The sequence below is a fragment of the Eretmochelys imbricata genome, chromosome 13 (assembly GCF_965152235.1).
Source record: "Eretmochelys imbricata isolate rEreImb1 chromosome 13, rEreImb1.hap1, whole genome shotgun sequence".
Lineage (NCBI taxonomy): Eukaryota > Metazoa > Chordata > Testudines > Cheloniidae > Eretmochelys > Eretmochelys imbricata.
Genome location: NC_135584.1, coordinates 36,320,964 through 36,341,131, shown reverse-complemented (window position 1 = coordinate 36,341,131; position 20,168 = coordinate 36,320,964). Strand labels below are relative to the sequence as shown.

Sequence of the window (20,168 nt, the reverse complement as noted above, 5' to 3'; positions counted from 1 at the left end):
AGCCATCTCCCAGAGTTGTTGTGTGATCTGATCAGGTTGGGCATTGAAAAATCTATCAGTGTCTTATATAGGAAGCCATAAGTGCCGAGGCATGTTATTTTAAATTAGGCCAGAGGGAGCACTGGGGAAATGCATTCGACAGCCAAAAAACCACAACCCGACCCAAAACCTAAAATGCTGCACTGGACTTCCAGAGCAGGAAAAGGGGAAGCCTAAATGGACTTTTCTATAGAGCTCGTTGGAATTATTCAACTATTAAAATTTTGGTGAAAATTGTTAAATTCCAGCTAACCAAGATGAACATTTTATGAAATGCTTTTTATGTTAAGTTTTTTTTTTTTTTGCTTTGTCATTTCAAATTTTGAAGATGTAAAATCAGGACACTACTTTGATTAAAGATTATCATTTGATTTTTCAATGATCTTTAGATCTGGTCAAAAGGTTCTGGCTATCAAAAGTTTGAAGAAAGTTTATTTATTTATTTATTTCATTTAAGAAAAGTTTCTCTTCCTATTTTCCCAACAGGTTTAGAACAGGTCAAAGTTTTTCAAATGGAAAAATTCCAATTAAAAAAGTGAGGGTCATCGGGAGAAATTCAACAAAATGTTTATGAATTTCCCTTATTCCCCCCATTTTGATTGACTCTGCTTTTCATTCTTTAATTTCTCTGGTTGTGTGAAGAGATGCTCTTCCCTATTGTTTTTCTAAAGGCCCCCTTCACCTCTTTGTTCCTCAAAGTATATATTATGGGGTTCAACACTGGCGTGACAACTGTGTACATGAGGGAAATCAGTTGATCACCCTCCGGGGTGGAGATAGACTTGGGCTTCAGGTAAGTGAAAAGGGCTGTTCCATAGAACAAAGTCACCACCATGAGGTGGGAGGAGCAGGTGGAGAAGGCTTTACGCCTTCCCTCTACCGACGGCAGTTTGAGGATGGTGGAGATAATGCAGATGTAGGACAGGATTATCAGCAGGAAAGGGCTCATGATAAACAGCACGGACAGAGCCAAGACCACAATTTGGTTTTTCGATGTGTCTGTGCACGCCATCTTTATCACTGGTGGGATGTCGCAGAAGAAGTGGTGGATGCGGTTGGAGCCACAGAAGGGAAGGCTGAAGATCCACGTGGTTTGAGCTACTTCCACCAAAATGCCAATGGTCCATGAAGCACCCACAAGCTGTGCGCACGCCTGGCCACTCATGATGGTTCTGTAGTGCAGGGGGTTGCATATAGCTATGTAGCGATCATACGCCATGGCTGCTAGAAGGCAGCATTCCGTGAGGCCCATGATTGTGAAGATGTACATCTGGGCAGCGCAGCCTGCAATGGAGAGGGTCTTTTGTTCCACCAGGAGGTGAGCCAGCAGCTGAGGGACCACACTGCTTGTGTAGCAGATTTCCAAGAAGGACAAGTTGAGCAGGAAGAAATACATGGGGGTGTGAAGTGAGGGATTTAGCTTTATAAGGAGGATAATGAGCAGGTTCCCCACCAGGGTGACCAGGTAGATGACCAGAAACACCAGAAACAGAAGGATTTGGAGTCTGGTAAGGTACGAAAACCCCACCAGGATGAACACATCAGAAATGGTCTGGTTCTCATCAGGCTCTCTCTCAGAATATGTCATCTGCAAGGGTGACAAAGAGAGAGACACTGGAGCTGAATCTGAAGAATACCATATATGTGCATGTGAATCATACAATTCATACTGGTTTCCTACATGTTGGGACGCGTCAGACAAAAACTTGCTGCAGTTCTGTATATAAAGATGTAACTGGGCTAAATCATCATTGAGTATAAAGTGGTATAGCTGTATTGATATCAATCAAGCTATGACTTTGTAGATCACCTGGAGATATGACTGTGACACTGCTTCCCATATTTTTCATAGTAATAATATGATATGATTGTGTCATAATCCTAATGTATTTTATGCAAAATAGGTTATGTGAGGTATCATTGGAGAGGTTATGATCTACTGAATATGATTAGCTTATTTGTATGCAAGTATCATTGCTGTATCTAAAGTTAGCAAAAGTGTTTGTACCTGGGGAATGCCCACTAGACAGAATGCAATCATTCTGGCTGGCTAGCTGGGAACAAGTCAATGGACCATTAGGAAGAACAATAGGTCTTTAAAGATGCTAATCTCCCACCTTCCCGAGAAGCTTTCCAGGGAAGCTACAAACTGCCTGTGACCTATGGCTGCTTTGACAGTGCACGGTCATGTGTTCAAGTCACAAGGTACTGGTTTCCATGATAAAACACCAGTATTTTTCCACTGAGGGGTGTGGGAATCACACTGAAAGATAAAGGATTCCTGCCATATGTAAATCTTATTTAAGGCAGGGGAGTGAGATAATCAGGGTTCATTCTTCACTGAATCCCCGCCCAGGATGACTGCTGGAAACATATAAGGAACAAAGATAAAGGGTGGGATAAGGGCTGAGCCCAGGTTGAGAAAGTGTCTGACCTGTGAAAGAAATACCTATAGTTTTAAGCTGCAAGCAAGAGCAGCTTGCTTTCAAGAACTTCTGAAATCTGCCTAAATCAACATTTAGGGTGAGAAATTACTATTTGTAACGAGTTTCTTTAGTATATTAAGCTTATATTGTGTTTTTGTTTTATTTGCTGGCTAATCATAGAATCATAGAAGATGGGGGTTGGAAGAGACCTCAGAAGGACCAACACCAACTAAATCATCACAGCGAGGACTTTGTCAAACCAGGCCTTAAAAACCTCTAAGGATGGAGATTCCACCAACTCTCTCTTGAGTCCTGGGCAATTCCCTAGCTGAAGCCTTCCCATGCAGTTCTGATTTCAGTGTCTGTTTCTTTCCACAGCTGGATGTGTCCCTGCCTTCATTTGTGCTGGAGGAGGGTGAGGGCCTGGCTCAGCAGGACAATGTAAAGAACCCCAGGCTTGTGGAACAGGTGGGCTGAGTGTTACCCCAGTACATCAGGTGGCACCTCGGGGGCGGGGGAGCAACCCATCACAATGACCACTTTGACACCAGTGGAAATACAACTGATTTACAACACATGGGGATCTGATAAATTTATTCTAAAGGAGCTACATCAGTTTATACCAGCAATGGAGGAATACCAGTTTCCAATATCAGGGGTTCTGTTCTTCCTCTTCGAACACATTTCTTTTTTGTCTACACGAAAATTCAAAAAGGGATTTTTCTTTCTTTCTTTCTTTCTTTCTTTCTTTCTTTCTTTCTTTCTTTCTTTCTTTCTTTCTTTATACAGCCACGTTTAGCAAATAAGATTTCTCAAATGAGGGCAAATTCTGATCTCATTCAGATCTTAATCACAAGAATTGTGATACGAATGCAAGTATTCCCACTGCAATTACAATTCACATACGTGAGGACTACTCACATGAGTAAACTGATGCTGCTGAGCCCAACATGATTGAAGCACTTTAAAGAATGAGAAGTGCAATAAATGGTGAAAACAATGGGGGACTTTGAACTTTTGTGTACTATTAAAAGTTATTCTTTCTTAAATATTAGAGAACAACTTAAATCATTCCTGCCATTATCATCACAACATTTGTAATGCATTGGTTTCTCTCAATATTCAAAATAAGAGCTAGGGCCAATCCCTTTGCTGGTGTAAATCTTAACAGCTCCATGGGTATAAAAAGAGCTATACTGCTTTACAGCAGTGGAGGATCTTTGTCTAATCACCTTGCTACAAAGAATTTTAGAAGAAGGAAGATCCTACAATGTGTGAAGAGATGATTTCCAGAGAAGTTTTACTTCTAGGTTATTTGTTGACAAGGAACTTCCTAATAAAAGGCATGACAGTGAAATGACAGAGTTGAAATAAAAATGAGCAATAACAATTATTGTATTTTGCATATCCTTACCACCTTCAATATGTGGCTCTCAAAGCAATGTGTCAAATAATAGTGAGCTACTAAGGGGGAAACTGGGAATGATAGGGGGCATGATAGGGATGAAGAGACTGGGTTTACAGAACGAGTCAGCATTCCTGATACGTGAAACTCTAGCATAACCACAGAACCATTCTCCTGGAAATTGAACACACTTGCACACATTCAATGAAATAGAGAAAATTAAATCCAACAACCAAAGCATACTGTAGAGGTGCACTATGCACAGTGCACTACCTAGAACAATTTAAAACAAAAAGAATGATGTTCTCTAAATAGGGAGACCTGGAGAAGAGGTGGGAATTCTTCAGCCTCTCTTAAGACCTACTTTGGGGAACCTCTATTGAAGTTTGTGAGTACATGCGGAGCTGGCTGGAAAATGGAATTTCCATCTCATGGGAAATTCCAATATTCCAATAATTGTTGTCATCCTGAACTGATATGAAAAATTGAAATAGCGAAAACCTTAAATTTGATTCAGCAGAGTCCACATGAAATCGAATGGAAAATTGAAAACTGACATCAACATCAACATTTTCTCATGGAAAACATCAATATTGATTAAACTATTTTTTCAGAAGGGATTTGTATTTCTTTCTTTATTTGTTGGCTGACATTTGGAGTGGCTCTAAATAAATGGAGAAATGTACTCATCATTAGGAATAAGGTCTGTATAGATGCTTGTTGCTGGCAGTTGAGTGATATTTTCTGAGTTCTTCAAGGCATCTGGACATTCCATTAGTACACAGGAGAACATGAAAGTAATTAAAGAAGCATACATTTTGTGGAGGAACGTTTGAGAAAAATTCAGCTAAAAGAGACACCATTTAACTCTTGGGCAGCAGATGCACAGCATGAGCTATGTTCGTATTCTGGGAGTGGACTCTCTTATTAGAAGAGATCAGGCTGAATCTTCCCAGCCGACTGTATTCAGATCCATATACAAGACCCACTTCAAGAAACAACATTTCCACTCAGACTCAGTCAATGATGATGACAGTTGAGGAACAGAGGGGAGTATGGACGAGATGAGGGAGAAGCAAGAAACCCCAACATTAACACAACAACAACAAAAATAGTAAGTACAATCATGGCATGATGATGAGCATGTTTGGTGCTTATCTATCACCATGGTGGGCACTACGGAATTATAGGACCAGAACTTCGCCTGGTCTAAATTAGCATAACACCACTGAAGTCAAACTCATGACCTGACCCATGATTATTAAACTAGTTGAATTCAGAATGATAGATTCAGAGACGGATAGACTGCCAGATGGATTTGACTAGATAGATAGATATGAACACAGACAAAACTCATGTGCTCAGACACACTTTAAGATTCTCTGCCCATGTCTGGAAAATTCAGATGAAGAAACCAATGACATGATCTTGCTCCCATTGCAGACTGCGGCACAACACCCATGGATTTCAGTGGGGAATGGTTAGGGGCTTAAGTCATTCATTTATAACCTACCTTGCTTAAGAAGAGTAGTTCTGTCTCCTAGCTACAAGTGCAATATGTGTTGAAGGAAACACAGGTGTTTTTATTTCATTCATTGGCTTCTGGGACCTAGTCCCTGAAGGAAATTTCTTATAATATTCCTCAGAGGAAGAACAATTCTGCATCAAAGTGCAACAAAACAAAATATACTAGCACAATCATTTCAGAGGAGGTGGTGTCATCATCATCAATCATCATCATCATCATGTGTGTTTTCTAGATGAAAATTGTAATAGGATTTACTAAGTGTGGTAAATTGTGTGACACTATTTTGTCTGGAAAGAGGAATGATTTGTCCAAGGCAACACAACACAAAGAGTCAGTGGCAGAGTCAGTAACAACACCCAAGGCTTATGACTCCAGTTCCCTGATGTTCAGATTGCGCTCCCCAATCCTGTCTCAGAGCCATGATTAAAACTCAACAGATCTGATTCCCAATCCCCACTACTCTAAACATTATACCCCACTCGCGTCCCAGAGCCAGGAACAGAACCCAGGAGTCCTCACTCTCAGACTCTACTGCTCTTACCAAAGGGCCCATTTCCCTCCTTGAGGACCAGATACAAAGCCCATAGAAGTCAGTGGGACTATTCCCTTTCATACAGTAAGTTTGCAGCGAAGCCAGAATCAGGACTAGTTCCCAGGAACATTAGAATAAACTCTACATATGTGGAAGCTGAGAGGCGCCAGGGGGTAGTGTGCGTCAGGGAGTGGGGTGATGGGCTCATCTGGGAGCACTCTCATTTCTTAAACAGTTCTGACCCCATTACTCCAGCATGGCCATAGGGGGCTGAGGCTGTGCTACTGAGAGTGGGGTGGGGTGCTCAGTTTGGGGCACTCTTCCCCATTAGTCTGTGTGGCTAACAATGACCCCAGTGTAGCACTAGGGGGTGCTAAAATACATGGATGGGCCTGTAGGGCTCTATAGGCTGTTCTCAGGTTGTTGGATCCCAATGTCCCAGTTCAGCAATAGGGGTCGCTGTATTGGAGGGAACAGGATGGAGGACTCATTAAGGGACATTCTCCTCTTTGGGTCAGTAATAAACCCAGTGCTCCAGAGCAGCTCCAGGCGATGACATGCTGCAAGGAGCTGGGTGAGGTTTCATTTCGGTGGCGCTGTTGTCTCTTGGTCCATGCTGACCCCTTGTGCTTCAGCAGGGCACAACATGGACCTGTGCCAAAAGGAGCAAGGGGAGGAGCTCAGCTGTGGACCTGTTCCCATCAGAATTGCTTCTTACCACAGTGCTCCAGCATGGTTCTCAGGTGCCCTGTGCTGCAGGGGTGGATAGGGTGGCTCAATATGCGGCAATCTCCCCTCGGAGTTGGTGCTGACCCACAATGACCCATCACAGTGGAAGGGGGCACTGTTTCTGGTGGCTGTTATATCTTTTGGATGAAATGAAAGATCTTTCCCGACCACCTGTGGTCATTGACAAGTCAGTGAGGCAGCAGTGGCATGTACACAGGTGCACTGAACATGGCTCATTCCCTTTAGCACGGGGTGACAGACATACACACACACACTGAGCAGGGTGCATTCCTGTGTGGTTACCTATCTGCTGTTTGCAACACTTGTGATAATGACAAAACAATAAACAGAGCCTTGTAATGTTTTGTGACTTAAGGTCACTGATAGTTTACTTCTTTATGCCAAGTCATTGAGTAACTGCTCCTCTTCAAGCTAGAAGGCCTTCTACTTACCCTAACTGCTTAAGCCATTCTTTATGCAGTGCTGTTGTAGCCGCCTGGGTCTCAGGATACTAGAGACACAAAGCGGACGAGGTAATATCTTTTCCTGGACCAACTTCTGTCTCTCTCACCAACAATAAAAGATATTACCTCACCTACCTTGTCTTTCTAAGTAATTTTTACAAGTCTGGACCTATAGGTCTCTTGTGTTTCTGATTCCATTTCCTCAACCCTTTATCCTTTACTTACTATATAACTGTCATTATTGAATGGCTATGTAGTCATTGCATGAGCTATAATTGTCTCTATCACACACGCACACATACGGACAGTTTTTATTTGCACAAGGTGTTCTTTCCTTCCTGTCTTAATCATCCGTTGAACAGTGTTGCATGATGTTATATATTCTGCATCCCAGAGGTGCCAGCACAGGGCCCGCCAAGTACATTTCTCTTTCACATTCATTTGATGCCTGGCTAAAGTACTCTGTGGGCCTGTGTAACGAAACCCAACACAATGTGAGACAGAGGAGATTGGATGAGATAATCTAGAGGTCCCTTTTGTCTTTAAACTCTGTAACTCTCTGACAATATGAAATACATCAGTGATATGTGACAGTAAGTGTTTGGGATGAAGCAAGCACAGATATAGTAGAAGTGAATCCTAAAGACAAACAAAAGGAATCTCTGACTGCCAAACAGCCCCAGAAGAGTAGGAGTGATTATCTTGTGTTTTTTTCAAAGACACAGTCTACACTGCCAACTCCGTAGGGAAATGTTGTTAGGAGGAAGTTATAGGACGTTGCATCATCCTTGTTCCTCTACATAAAATGTCCATTCATGGGCCTAGGGAGGAAAGGTTCTGCTGCCACAGGTGATTTATTTGTTTCCTTATTCTCCAGACTCTGCTCAAACCCTTGGTTCTAATTTACAGCAATATTTGAGACGTAAATCTCCCACTGAAGTCAATGAGACCTCAGCTCCTGTGCAAATAAAGCCCATTCTGAACTGTGATGAATGGAAAATGATCAAGGACCATGCCAGATCCAGGCACATCCCTGCCCTGGCAACATTCACAAGTATAGGGCAAAAAGTCCAGCAAAACAAACAGGGAAATTTTACTTTATCTGTAGCAAATAGTTACACTGTTGGAGTAATGAATTCCCTTGGTAATAATTAATCTTCATAGTGGTTCTGAGGCTGGGGATTGGCTTTAACAACAGGGGAATACACTGTTCTGTACAAACAAGGGAGTCTAAAGCTGCAGGAGCTGAAATATCTAAATCAATTTTAAATTTGGTGTTTATTATATTATATAATATTATTATATTATAGGCAGTTATATAGATAGGCAAGCAAACAGAGTTGTATTTCTCATGATAAGACTATATAAATGTATTTTATCATATAGTTATACATATATACACAGGCATTTGGTGCAATATTGTTATACACTGCTTGATCCACTTGTAGTTATATGAGTTTTTAACCCAGCTATTATTTTACATATGTAATATTAAATACGTGCAGTGCTTCTCTAACTCAGGAATCACCAGGTGAAATTCTCTGCCCTGCGTTAAGGAGGATGTCAGACTACAAAATGGTTCCTTATGGCCTAATGGCTTATGGCCTAACAAGCAGGTTCCCTATCAGGGTGACCAGGTAGATGACCAGAAGCAACAGAAACAGGAGGATTTGCAGCTTGTTAAGGTACGAAAACCCCTCCAGGATGAATACATGGGAGATGGTCTGGTTCTCTCCAGGGTCACTCACAGAAGAGGTCATCTGTAGGGGCAACATAGAAAGAGACTGAATCTGAGGAAAAACCAAACCTGTGGATGTGAATCAAATAATTCATACTGGTTTCCTTTCTGTTGGGACGCTTGAGAATAAAACCTGCAATTCTGTATATAAATATGTAACTGGGCCCAATCATCATTAATGATCTGGAGGATGGTGTGGATTGCACCTTCCACAAGTTTGCAGATGACACTAAACTGGGAGGAGAGGTAGATACGCTGGAGGGTAGGGATAGGATACAGAGGGCCCTAGACAAATTAGAAGATTGGGCCAAAAGAAATCTGATGAGGTTCAACAAGGACAAGTGCAGAGTCCTGCACTTAGGACGGAAGAATCCCATGCACCGCTACAGACTAGGGACCGAATGGCTAAGCAGCAGTTCTGCGGAAAAGGACCTAGGGGTTACGAGTGGACGAGAAGCTGGATATGAGTCAACAGTGTGCCCTTGTTGCCAAGAAGGCCAATGGCATTTTGGGATGTATATGTAGGGGCATTGCCAGCAGATCGAAGGACGTGATCGTTCCCCTCTGTTCGACATTGGTGAGGCCTCATCTGGAGTACTGTGTCCAGTTTTGTGCCCCACACTACAAGAAGGATGTGGCTCTCAAAGCAATGCATCAAATAATATTGAGCTATTAAGGGGGAAACTGGGAATGATAGGATGAATAGACTGGATTTACACAGCTAGTCAGCATGCTGAGAAATGGAACTGAGGGGTCCTGATACCTGAAACTGCCATAACCACAGGGCCATTGTCCTGATAATTCAACACAGAGAGACAGAGAGAGAGAAAGAGAGAGAGAGACACAGAGAGAGAGACATTCAAAGGGAATCAGATAGAGGAAATTAAATTAAACTACCAAAGCAAACTTTGATGGCGCACTATGCAAAGTGCACTACCTAGAACAATTTAAAACAAAATGGAATGATGTCCTCTAAATACGGAGATCTGGTGGAGAGGTTGAAATTCTTCTGCCTCTCTTAAGACCTACTTTGGGGAACCTCTACTGATGTTTGTGAGTACTTTCCTCAGCACGACCATTGCGGTACATTCAGAGCTGGCTGGAAAAATGGAATTTCCATCTCTTGGGAAATTCCAATATTCCAATAATTGTTTTCACCCTGAAAAGTTGAAATAGCGAATCCCCTAATTTTGATTCAGAAGAGTCCACATGAAATTGAATGGAAAATTGAAAATTGTCATCAGCATCAATATTTTCTCATGGAAAACATTAATATTGATGAAAACATGGACTTCAGTGGGAGAATACTTGGGGGCTTAAGTCATGTTTAAGAAGAGTAGTTCCCTCTCCTAGCTGCAGCCACTATATGTGTTGAAGGAAACAGAGGTGTTTTTATTTTATTCACTGGCTTCTGGGACCTAGTCCCTGAAGGAAATTTATTGTAATATTCCTCAGAGGAAGAACAATTCTGCATCTACCTGCAACAAAACAAAATTCACTAGGGCAATCATTTCATAGGAGATGGTATCATCATCATCACGATGTGTGTTTTCTAGATGAAAATGGTAATGACACGTTTTTATCAGAAGGAGGAATGATTTTTCCAAGGCTACACAACACAAAGAGTCAGGGGTAGAGTTAGTAACGATACCCAAGGCTCATGACTCTGATTCCCTGATGTTCAGACTGTGTGCCCTACCCCTGTCTCAGAGCCATGATTAAAACCAAGGAGATCTGATTCCAAATCCCCACTACTCTAAACATTACATCCCACTCTCCTCCTAGTGTTGGGAACAGAACCCAGGAGTCCTCACTCTGAGACTTTACTGCCCTAATGAAAGGGCCCATTTCCCTCCTAGAGAACCAGATCCAAAGCCCATAGAAGTCAGTGGGGCTATTCCCAAGTTTGCAGCAGGACCAGAATCAGGACGAGCTCCCAGGAACATTAGAATAAACTATTTGGAAGCTGAGCAGTGCTAGGGGGTAGTGTGCTGCAGGGAGTCGGGTGATGGGCTCATCTGGGAGCACTCTCATTTCTTAGACAGTTCTGACCCATTACTCCAGCATGGCTGTAGGGGTCTGTCATAAATATAAAGGGAAGTGTAACCACCTTTCTGTACACAGTGCTATAAAATCTCTCCTGGCCAGAGGCAAAATCCTTTCACCTGTAAAGGGTTAAGAAGATAAGGTAACCTCGCTGGCACCTGACCCAAAATGACCAGTGAGGGGACAAGATACTTTCAAATCTGGAGGGGGGGCCTTTTGTCTGTCTGTGTGATACCTTTGCAGGGAACAGATCAAGGATGCAAGCCCTCCAATTCCTGGAAAGTTAGTAAGTAATCTAGCTAGAAAATGCTTTAGGTTTCCTTGTTTTGGCTTGTAAATTCTCTGTGCTGGAGGGAATGTGTATTCCTGTTTTTGTGTCTTTTTGTAACTTAATGTTTTGCCTAGAGGGATTCTCTATGTTTTGAATCTGACTGCCTGTGAGATTATCTTTCCTTCTAATCTTACAGAGTGTTTCTTTAATCTTTGTTTTGTTATTCTAAGAAAGTTCTGTTTTTTTTAAGAATCTGATTTGGGTTTCTAGGGTACTAAGAAATCCAAGGCTGGTGTGTGCTCAACTTGTTTATTCTCAAGCCTCCCCAGGAAAGGGGGTTTAAGGGCTTGGGGGGATATTTTGATGAAATAGGAACTCCAAGCGGTCCTTTTCCCTGGTTCTTTGTTAAAGCACTTGGTGGTGGCAGCATATCCTAGTCCAAGGGCAAAGATTTTGTGCCTTGGGGAAGTTTTAACCTAAGCTGGTAGAAATAAGCTTAGGGGGTCTTTCATGTGGGTCCCCACATCTGAACCCTAGAGTTCAGAGTGGGGAAGGAACCTTGATATGGTGGCAGAGAAGTGGGATCATTTTGAACCAAAAGCACAGACCTGAAGATATTTTTTTTTAACTGAAAGCAGTTAAAGTTTTTTCTGTCCCTTTGCCTGGAGGCAGAGGTGTTAGTGGTTTTAACAAATGGATTTTTCTGTAGGCTGGGAACAGCTATCAGAGACAAAGGTATCAGGTTACAGCACAGCAAATTTTACAAGCAAGGGGTTTTTTTTCTTTCTAACTCTCAGGTATAGCTAGCTTAAAAACAGGGAGGCTAGTATGACAGAAAGCAATGTCCAACAGAAACTGGAGTTAGCCAGACTGTAAGCAGAAGAGAAAGAAAAGGAACAGCAGAGAGTGGTCAAATTAAAACAACTTGAAAAGGAGGCAGAGGAGGCTGCCCACCAGAGAGCTATGGAGGCAGCGAAAGAGGCAGATAAAGCCCAGGAGGCTGCCCAACAAAAAGCTATCCAGGCAAAAGAAAAAGAAATGGAGGAGAGGGAAAAAGAGAGGAAGCATGCACTGGAGATAGACAAGGCAAGGGCTCAACAAAATATACCAAATAACCCTAACAATCCTTCCCCAACAATCCACAAATGGGAGCGACTATGTCCACAGTATGATGAATCCAGTGATATTGATGAATATTTGTTCATCTTTGAGAGACTGTCAACACTCCATCAAATTCCTGACTCTCACAAAATGACCACATTGGTCGCAAAATTGACTGGAAAAGCTCTGGACATAATCAATAAGATGCCTATTGAGGAGGCTTCTGACTATATACAGCAGCTGCAGAACATTTGGTGTGTGTTTGTGTGTGTATACATAGGTATTAGATATTAGTTATTGGTCTTAAATCAAATTGTGTTATTATAATAAACGTGACGTCTTATCTTGTCCCCTGAAATGATCCTATGTAGTTTTGTCTGTATAACATGGAGGGACAAGTGTCGGCTATCCACGCTTCCTTAGTGGACCCCAATTTAATCGACCCCAGAGATCCAAGTGATGATTCAACACTTCAAGTCAAACTCTTCACTTGCCTACAGCCAAGTTGCCTGTCCAGTACAAGGGCTGGTCAGGAACGTGGACTTTTGCAGTCTATGATGATTATCCCATCCCCATGCTGTTGGGGGAAAGACTTGGCCAATCATGTGAAGCTAGCCAAGAGGGTGGGAATGGTCACCCGCAGCCAGGCTAAACAAGCTGTCATGCCTAGCTCTGTTCTAGAGACTTCTACCAGGACCCAGTCAGAGGTGATGGATCCGGACCCCATGCCAACGTCTGCAACAGCAGTAGTGGATCCAGTCCCAGAGACCCAGACAGAGCCAGCCCCAGAACCAGAACCAGCAGAACAACCAGCACTAGACCCATTGCCAGCACTGAATCCAGTACTTGCAACCTCAACACCAGCGGGCCCCACCGAACCTGCACTGGCAGCAGCAGATAACCCTACACAAGAGGCTCAGCTGGAGCTTGAACCCCAACATAGTGCACCAGCGGAGAGCGGTTCACAGTCAGCGGAAACAGCCCCATCCCCTACATCACTTCCAGAGGGACCAAGCATAGGTCCACAATCCAATGAGGAACTGATGCCTCCAGCATCAAGGCAACAGTTCCAGATTGAACAGGAAGCAGATGAAAGCCTCCAGAGAGCTTGGATAGCGGCACGGAGCAACCCACCACCTCTCAGCTCTTCTAATTGATCCAGGTTTGTTGTAGAAAGAGGACTTTTATACAAGGAAACTCTTTCTGGTGGAGACCAGGAAGACTGGCATCCTCAGAGACAGTTGGTAGTTCCAACTAAGTACCAGGTAAAGCTCTTGAGCTTAGCCCACAATCATCCTAGTGGCCATGCTGGGGTGAACAGAACCAAAGACCGTTTGGGGAAGTCCTTCCACTGGGAGGGAATGGGTAAGGATGTTTCTTCCTATGTCTGATCTTGTGAGGTATGCCAAAGAGTGGGAAAACCCCAAGACCAGGTCAAAGCCCCTCTCCAGCCACTCCCCATCATTGAGGTGCCATTTCAGCATGTAGCTATGGATATTCTGGGTCCTCTTGTTAGGGTTATCTGGTAGATTCAGCTTAGCCTTTTTCAGATCTAAGCGCTTCAGAGCTAACTCCGTCTCCAAGCGTTGCTTCTCCACCTCCAACTCCAAGCATTTCGCCTCTTTCCTCTCATCTGCTTCCAACTCCAAGCGTTTTAAGGCTATCTGTCTGTCATGCTCTTTTTGTCTCTCTTCAGCTTCAAATTAAGCTAATTCTAGTTGCTGTTGGATATTGCGTTTCGCCATCCTAGCTTCTGCTTACCTAGCTTATTCGAAATTTAGAAAGGAAAAAAAAGACCTGCTTGTGAATTCCCAATTCGCTGTGCTGTAATCTGATATCTTTGCCTTTGATACCTTTGCCTGCTGCTGTTCCCAGTTAACAGAAACATCCTTTTGTTATGCAGCTTCTCTCAGCTAACAAAACCTTGTCAGTCTGTGCTTTTTCAAAAATGATCTCTGCTTCAAAATGATCTCTGCTTCAGAATGATCCCACCATTGCCACCATGTCAGGTTTCCTTCCCCACTCTGAACTCTGGGGTACAGATGTGGGGGCCCGTATGAAACACCCCCTAAGCTTATGCTTATAAGCTTATACCAGGTTAGGTTAAAACTTCCCCAAGACACAAAATTCCTTGTATCTGGGATTCAGTATGCTGCCACCACCAAGCAATTTTAACAAAGAATCAGGGAAGAGACCACTTGGAGACATCTTCCCCCAAAATATCCTCCCAAGCCTTACACCCCCTTTCCTGGGGAGACTTGAGAATAAACAAGATGAGCGGAGACCAGCCTTGGGTTTTTAGGACCCTAAAAACCCAATCAGATTCTTAAAAAACAGAACTTTATTTCAAGAACAAAAAAAAAGAAAAGAAAAGAAACACTCTGTAAATTTAGAATGAAAACAATCTCACAGGCAGTCAGATTCAAAACATAGAGAATCCCTGTAGGCAAAACCTTAAGTTATAAAAAGAGACAAAAACAGGAATACACATTCCCTCCAGCACAGCAAATTTCACAAGCCAAAAAGAAAAGAAAATCTAATGCATTTTCTAGCTAGATTACTTACTAACTCTATAGGATTTGGATTGCTTGCTTTCTTGATCTGTGCCCAGCGGAGGCATCACACAGACAGACAGACAAGCCTCCCCCCCCCCACCCAAATTTGAAAGTATCTTGTCCCCTTATTGGTCACTTTGGTCAGGTTACTTGAGCTTCTTAACCTTTTACAGGTAAAAGGATTTTATAGTACTGTATCAAAGCTTCTTAACCCCTTCCCTTTATATTTATGACAACATGTCATCACGAGTGCATTTTTTTCGCCTTCTAATCTGCGATATCCTCAGGGACGGAGATGATAGAGGGAGCACAGAAACATTTGCACCTAGGGGGAGATAAAAAGGGAAAGTAAAATGTAAGATGATACATTTCTGAGAACAAAAGGGAGACTCTTTCACAGTGAATCAAGCAATTCACAGCAGACAGCACATGTGCTTTAGGTACAAGGTCAAATTTTGCCTTTTATATTGAGTGCCTGCCGGTATGGTGACACATCACAAATGGCTGGGCAACAGAATTTGATTTCCAGGCAGCCATGGTAAGCCTTTTGATATGTGGGGTTGGCTTCTTACGCCTTCAAAACATGTGGGAATGGTTTCAAACTGCAGCGCCCTCCTTTCCTATAGCAAGCAATGCCGGTTGGGTTTCACATTTAAAACAAGGGACTGCGGTTTTCGGGTGGATCTGCAGCAGACACCTCCCCCAACCCCATCACATGGCTATTCTCTGGGATGATCCCTTTTAGCCAAGAGCAAATAGCCCAGCATGAACGGGGTCCTTTTACTGTTCCCTAACAAAAATTCTCCTATTTCAACTAGGTGACTATGAATGATATCACTCTCCTGAGGCTAACACAGAAAAATATATACTGAATGTTGCTTGAATGCGACCAAAACCCAGGACCATTCGCTGCCATGCTTTGTGCTGCAATGATTCCAGACTATTTGCTACTGGATTAGCATGGTAAAGTGTCCTACCATGGAGGATGAAATAAGGCAGCCCTCCCCAGTAACCTTCTGCAAAGGCTTTCAGAGTACCTCCAGGAGAGCTTTCTGGAGATGTCCTTGGAGGAGATCTGTACTGGCTGTGAATGCATCCCAATTCTTCAGGGCAAATCAAACATTAAACACTATTGCTTTTAAACCCTGTACTGTAGTTACAAATGTGCACTCACAAGAGGTGCCTTATCCAGCTTCAGGGCTGGGGATCCCGTCTTGGGAAGGTATTGGCTCCAGGGTGATGAAAAGGTCCTGGCTGCCGGGGAAAACGGATTCACAGCTTGCCAGCTGCGCATTCTCCTCCTCCTCCTTCTCCTCCTCTTCCTCATCCACAAAATCCTCCTCCCTGTTGCGTGAGACTCCCCCGTTGCAGGTGTCCACGGACAGTGGTGGGGTAGTGGTAGGGTCCCCACCCTAGAATGCCATGCAGCTGATCATAGAAGCGACATGTCTGGGGCTCTGACCCAGAGCGACCATTTGTCTCCTTTGTCTTTTGGTAGGCTTGCCTGAGCTCCTTAACTTTCACACGGCACTGCTGTGTATCCCTGTTGTAGCCTCTGTCCAACATGCCCTATGCGATTTTGGCATATATATTAACATTTCTTCTTTTTGATCAGAGTTTGGCCTGCACAGATTCTTCTCCACATATAGCAATAAGATCCAGTGTCTCCTGTTCAGTCCATGCTGGAGCTCGTTTGCGATTCTGGGGGGACTGCATGGTCACCTGTGCTGCTGACCTCGCCACGCTGACCAAAAAGGAACTGAAATTCAAAATTTCCCAGGGCTTTTCCTGTGTACCTGGCTAGTGCATCGGAATTGAAAGTGCTGCCCAGAGTGGTCACATTGGAGCACTCTGGGATAGCTCTTCGATGCCAATACTGTCAATTTGCATCTGCATTACCCCAGATTCGACCCAGCAAGGTTGATTTTAGCTCTACTTGCCTCACCAGGGAGGATTACAGAAGTCAATTTTAAGAGCCCTTTAGGTCGATGGAGCAGGATTGGTTGTGTAGACGCATTCATTTTAAAATCTACCTAAAACGGCTAAAGTTGACCTAACCCCGTAGTGTAGACCAGGGTTTAGTCACTCCTTTCTCACTTCTGTTATACAGTATAACAGATAGTTCCCTGTCATCCATCATCTGCAGCACTCTGCTGCTTATGTTTGATAAATTGTACAGTCAATTGCTTGACTGTCAGGTTTATTGCTAAAAGTCAATCATAGTATCATACTGGGAAAAGGTTTAATATGATACCAGTCTCCAGGAAGCTGTCTCATGTTAAATTCATCTTGCACAGAAGGTGGGCTTCCAAATTTATACATTTCAACGAGGAGTAACTCAAGTTACAAAACTCTTTACATGTCACAGAAATCCAGCCTGTCTGTTCATCCCTGTTCCTTAACTTGTTAGTCTGAACCTTGACCATCCATATCTTACTTTTGGACACAGCATTCCATGTCCTGGTCCGTGAAGTTTCCCCACAATTTGTACTAAGCTATTGAACTAATGTATCTTGACTTTGACAAGTTTCCCATCCGCTTATGTTAAATACTAAGTTATACTGTTGCTTGGTAGTGTGGGGTGTAGGTTAGCATGAGTGCACAGAACACTGGGAAGAACATACGCTAATTCAGCTTGTAGAACTGGCAGGTATTCACATAAAGGGGTGTATACTAACTTAACACATATGTGTTCACTGACATGCCATGGCTTGTTGCTCTGATTATTATTGTATGAGGGTCACACCTTTGCTGAATTAATTAACAAAGCAGAGATGAGAGCATTTATGTGGGATTTATCTTTTCAATCAAATTGTGTAAATTGTTGGGTGTGTAGAGTGGGAAACCAAGTCACACATCCACACAATTTAGGCTTAATCAGTTTTTCCTTTATTTAATACAATTTCAGACAGAATTAATCTCACTTATAGTGTATGGAAATACATTTCTGCCTCACAAGTAATAACAGACAAGATGGAATAGGTGAATGGGCCCAAGTTAACACATTCTGATGTGACAGATTTATGTTACCAATCTGCCTGAGGCATCAGGTGATCAGTCTGAGGCCTGCAGGATCATGGGGGTGGAGATGGAGGAGCAGACCAAGTGACTAAATTTTAAAGCTTTATTAATAAAATGACAGCGGTGAGCGCTGGGACCATTCCCATGTCACTCAGAGGAAGGAAGGAAGGAAGCGTTAGTGCCCCATTTCTAACCCACTTTCATACTCACACACACACGGCCCGAAGCTGGCCAAGTCTGGGTGTAACTTAAGAAGAAGAGGGGGAGGGGTAGACTGGAGTTCTGTCCTGTGCACAGGCTGTCTAGGGTCTGCTGTTGATCTCTGGCTTGGTTCAGCTCTTGGGAGGGTTTTTAAGTCTTGGGTTCTTCTGGGGGCATTTTGTCCAGGGACCTTTGTTCTCCGTGCTCTCTGTACCAGTCTGAACCGGCCTTCTGCAACTTCTTTTGAGTCCCCAAAACATTCCGGCTTCAGGGTCGCGATGTTATGTTCCCACTCACTAACCTTCACCCTCTCACTAGGCTTTGCAATCCTCTGCAGTTCTATTCAGTTTACTTCTAATCTCTCATGGCTGGTCAGGGTTGGAATCCAGGCTCCCAGCTTTCTTGGCATCAGAGAGTCTGTCCGTGACCTTCAGCTTCTTATCTTTGGACCTAGCTGGCGTGTCAAGTTAACTTACCCTTCCTCCCCTTTGGCCTCTCGCAACCTGCAAAGGAATCTCTCAATTCACACTAAGACCTTCAGCCCTTCCCAAAGCACCTCTCAAGGCATGTCAACGTTAGCAATATATAATGCTGATCTGTCTCCCCCGGGAACCCTCTGAAGGAGGAGGCCATTGGATTGTGACACTGGGACACTGAGAAATCCTTCCTTCCTTCATGATGTCAGTCCTCCTCACTTGCCTGGATCTCCTGTTCAGGTCCTTCAGCCTCATTCATTGGTTTCTGATCCAGCATTTCTCCAGCCCATTTTATATGTATTTACTTATTTTATATGTATTTCACATATGTATTTTATAGATATTTTGCATATATACATATGTATTTTGTATATGCACATATGTACATATGTATTTTTACATATTCTGCGTATTTTACATATGTATTTTACACATATTTATATGTATTTTTGTATGTATTTTCATACATTTACACATTATCTATTGCTTAATTTTCCTCCATTCTTTAGTCAACACATTATCCATTGAATTTTACATAACCTGTGCATTACTTATCCACAAATGTTAATCATCGAATGTCTACAATTTTCTTGCTGAATTTGTAGTTTCTGGGTCATGTTGCCCTGGGCCACTCTGCTTCTAAGATTCCCAGAGAAAGGGATTTTTCTTTTGTTTATCATTACATGTTCGTACCTCTTAGTTACATCTTCCAACACGACAGGTTATTTATCTTGCCAACAATATCATTTTAAACAAATCAGCAAATTATATCAAAGAGATATAACAAAAACCATCACATACTGCCAGCCAGTGCATCTCAGAGTCTCAATGTATTTTAAGCTTCCGATGAATGCATTATAGGGATGTTTAGTGAAAGAAGACATATAGTCATGTAAATGCTGAACAAGGTATAGAGGTTTTTAATTTGGTATTTATTATACAGCTGCAGAGATATAGGTAGAGAAGCAAACAGAATAGAATCTCTCATCATAAAAATGTAGAAAGGAATTTTTATCATATAGTTATACTAGGAGGTACCATGTACACAAGCATTTGGTGCAATATTATTATACATTGATCGAACCACTTGTAGTTTATGAGTTTATCACACAACTATTATTTTACATATGTAATATAAAATTCCTCTGACTCAGGAATCACCAGGTGAAACTCTCTGCCGTGTGTTAAGCAGAATGTCAGACTAGATGATCAAAATGGTCCCTTATGGCCTTTTAATCAATGAATCTAAGATATACATAGTCTGTTAGAATAGAATTCTGAACCTGTGCAGAATGCCATGGAAGTCAAGAGAGAGCTTCCAGATTTGTTGTGTGACCTGATCAAGTTAGGCATTGAAAGATCCATCAGAGTCTTACACAGGAAACTGCATAAGTGCTGAGAAATATTATTTAAAATTAGGCAACAGGGAGCACTGGGGAAATCCATTACACAGCCAAAAAAACCCAGTCCAACCCAACCTAAAACCTAAAATGCTGCAATGAACTGACAAAGCAGGAAAAGGAGAAGCCTGAATGGAGTTATCTATAGAGCTGGTTGGAATTTTTCCATCATTACAATTTTGGTGAAAATTGTTAAATTTGCAAAAACCAAGGTGAACATTTTATGAAAGGGTTTT

General features: G+C 42.6%; 1 protein-coding gene and 1 pseudogene across 1 annotated transcript; one reads left to right on the top strand and one right to left on the bottom strand.

Annotated features, from left to right (window-relative positions):
* LOC144273199 (olfactory receptor 5V1-like) overlaps positions 1 to 20,168 on the top strand; it is a 50,917-nt pseudogene that overhangs the window by 21,507 nt on the left and 9,242 nt on the right.
* LOC144273471 (olfactory receptor 10A4-like) lies at positions 659 to 1,627 on the bottom strand. Its single transcript, XM_077832067.1, has one exon. The coding sequence runs from the start codon at positions 1,625 to 1,627 to the stop codon at positions 659 to 661; it is 969 nt and encodes a 322-aa protein (XP_077688193.1).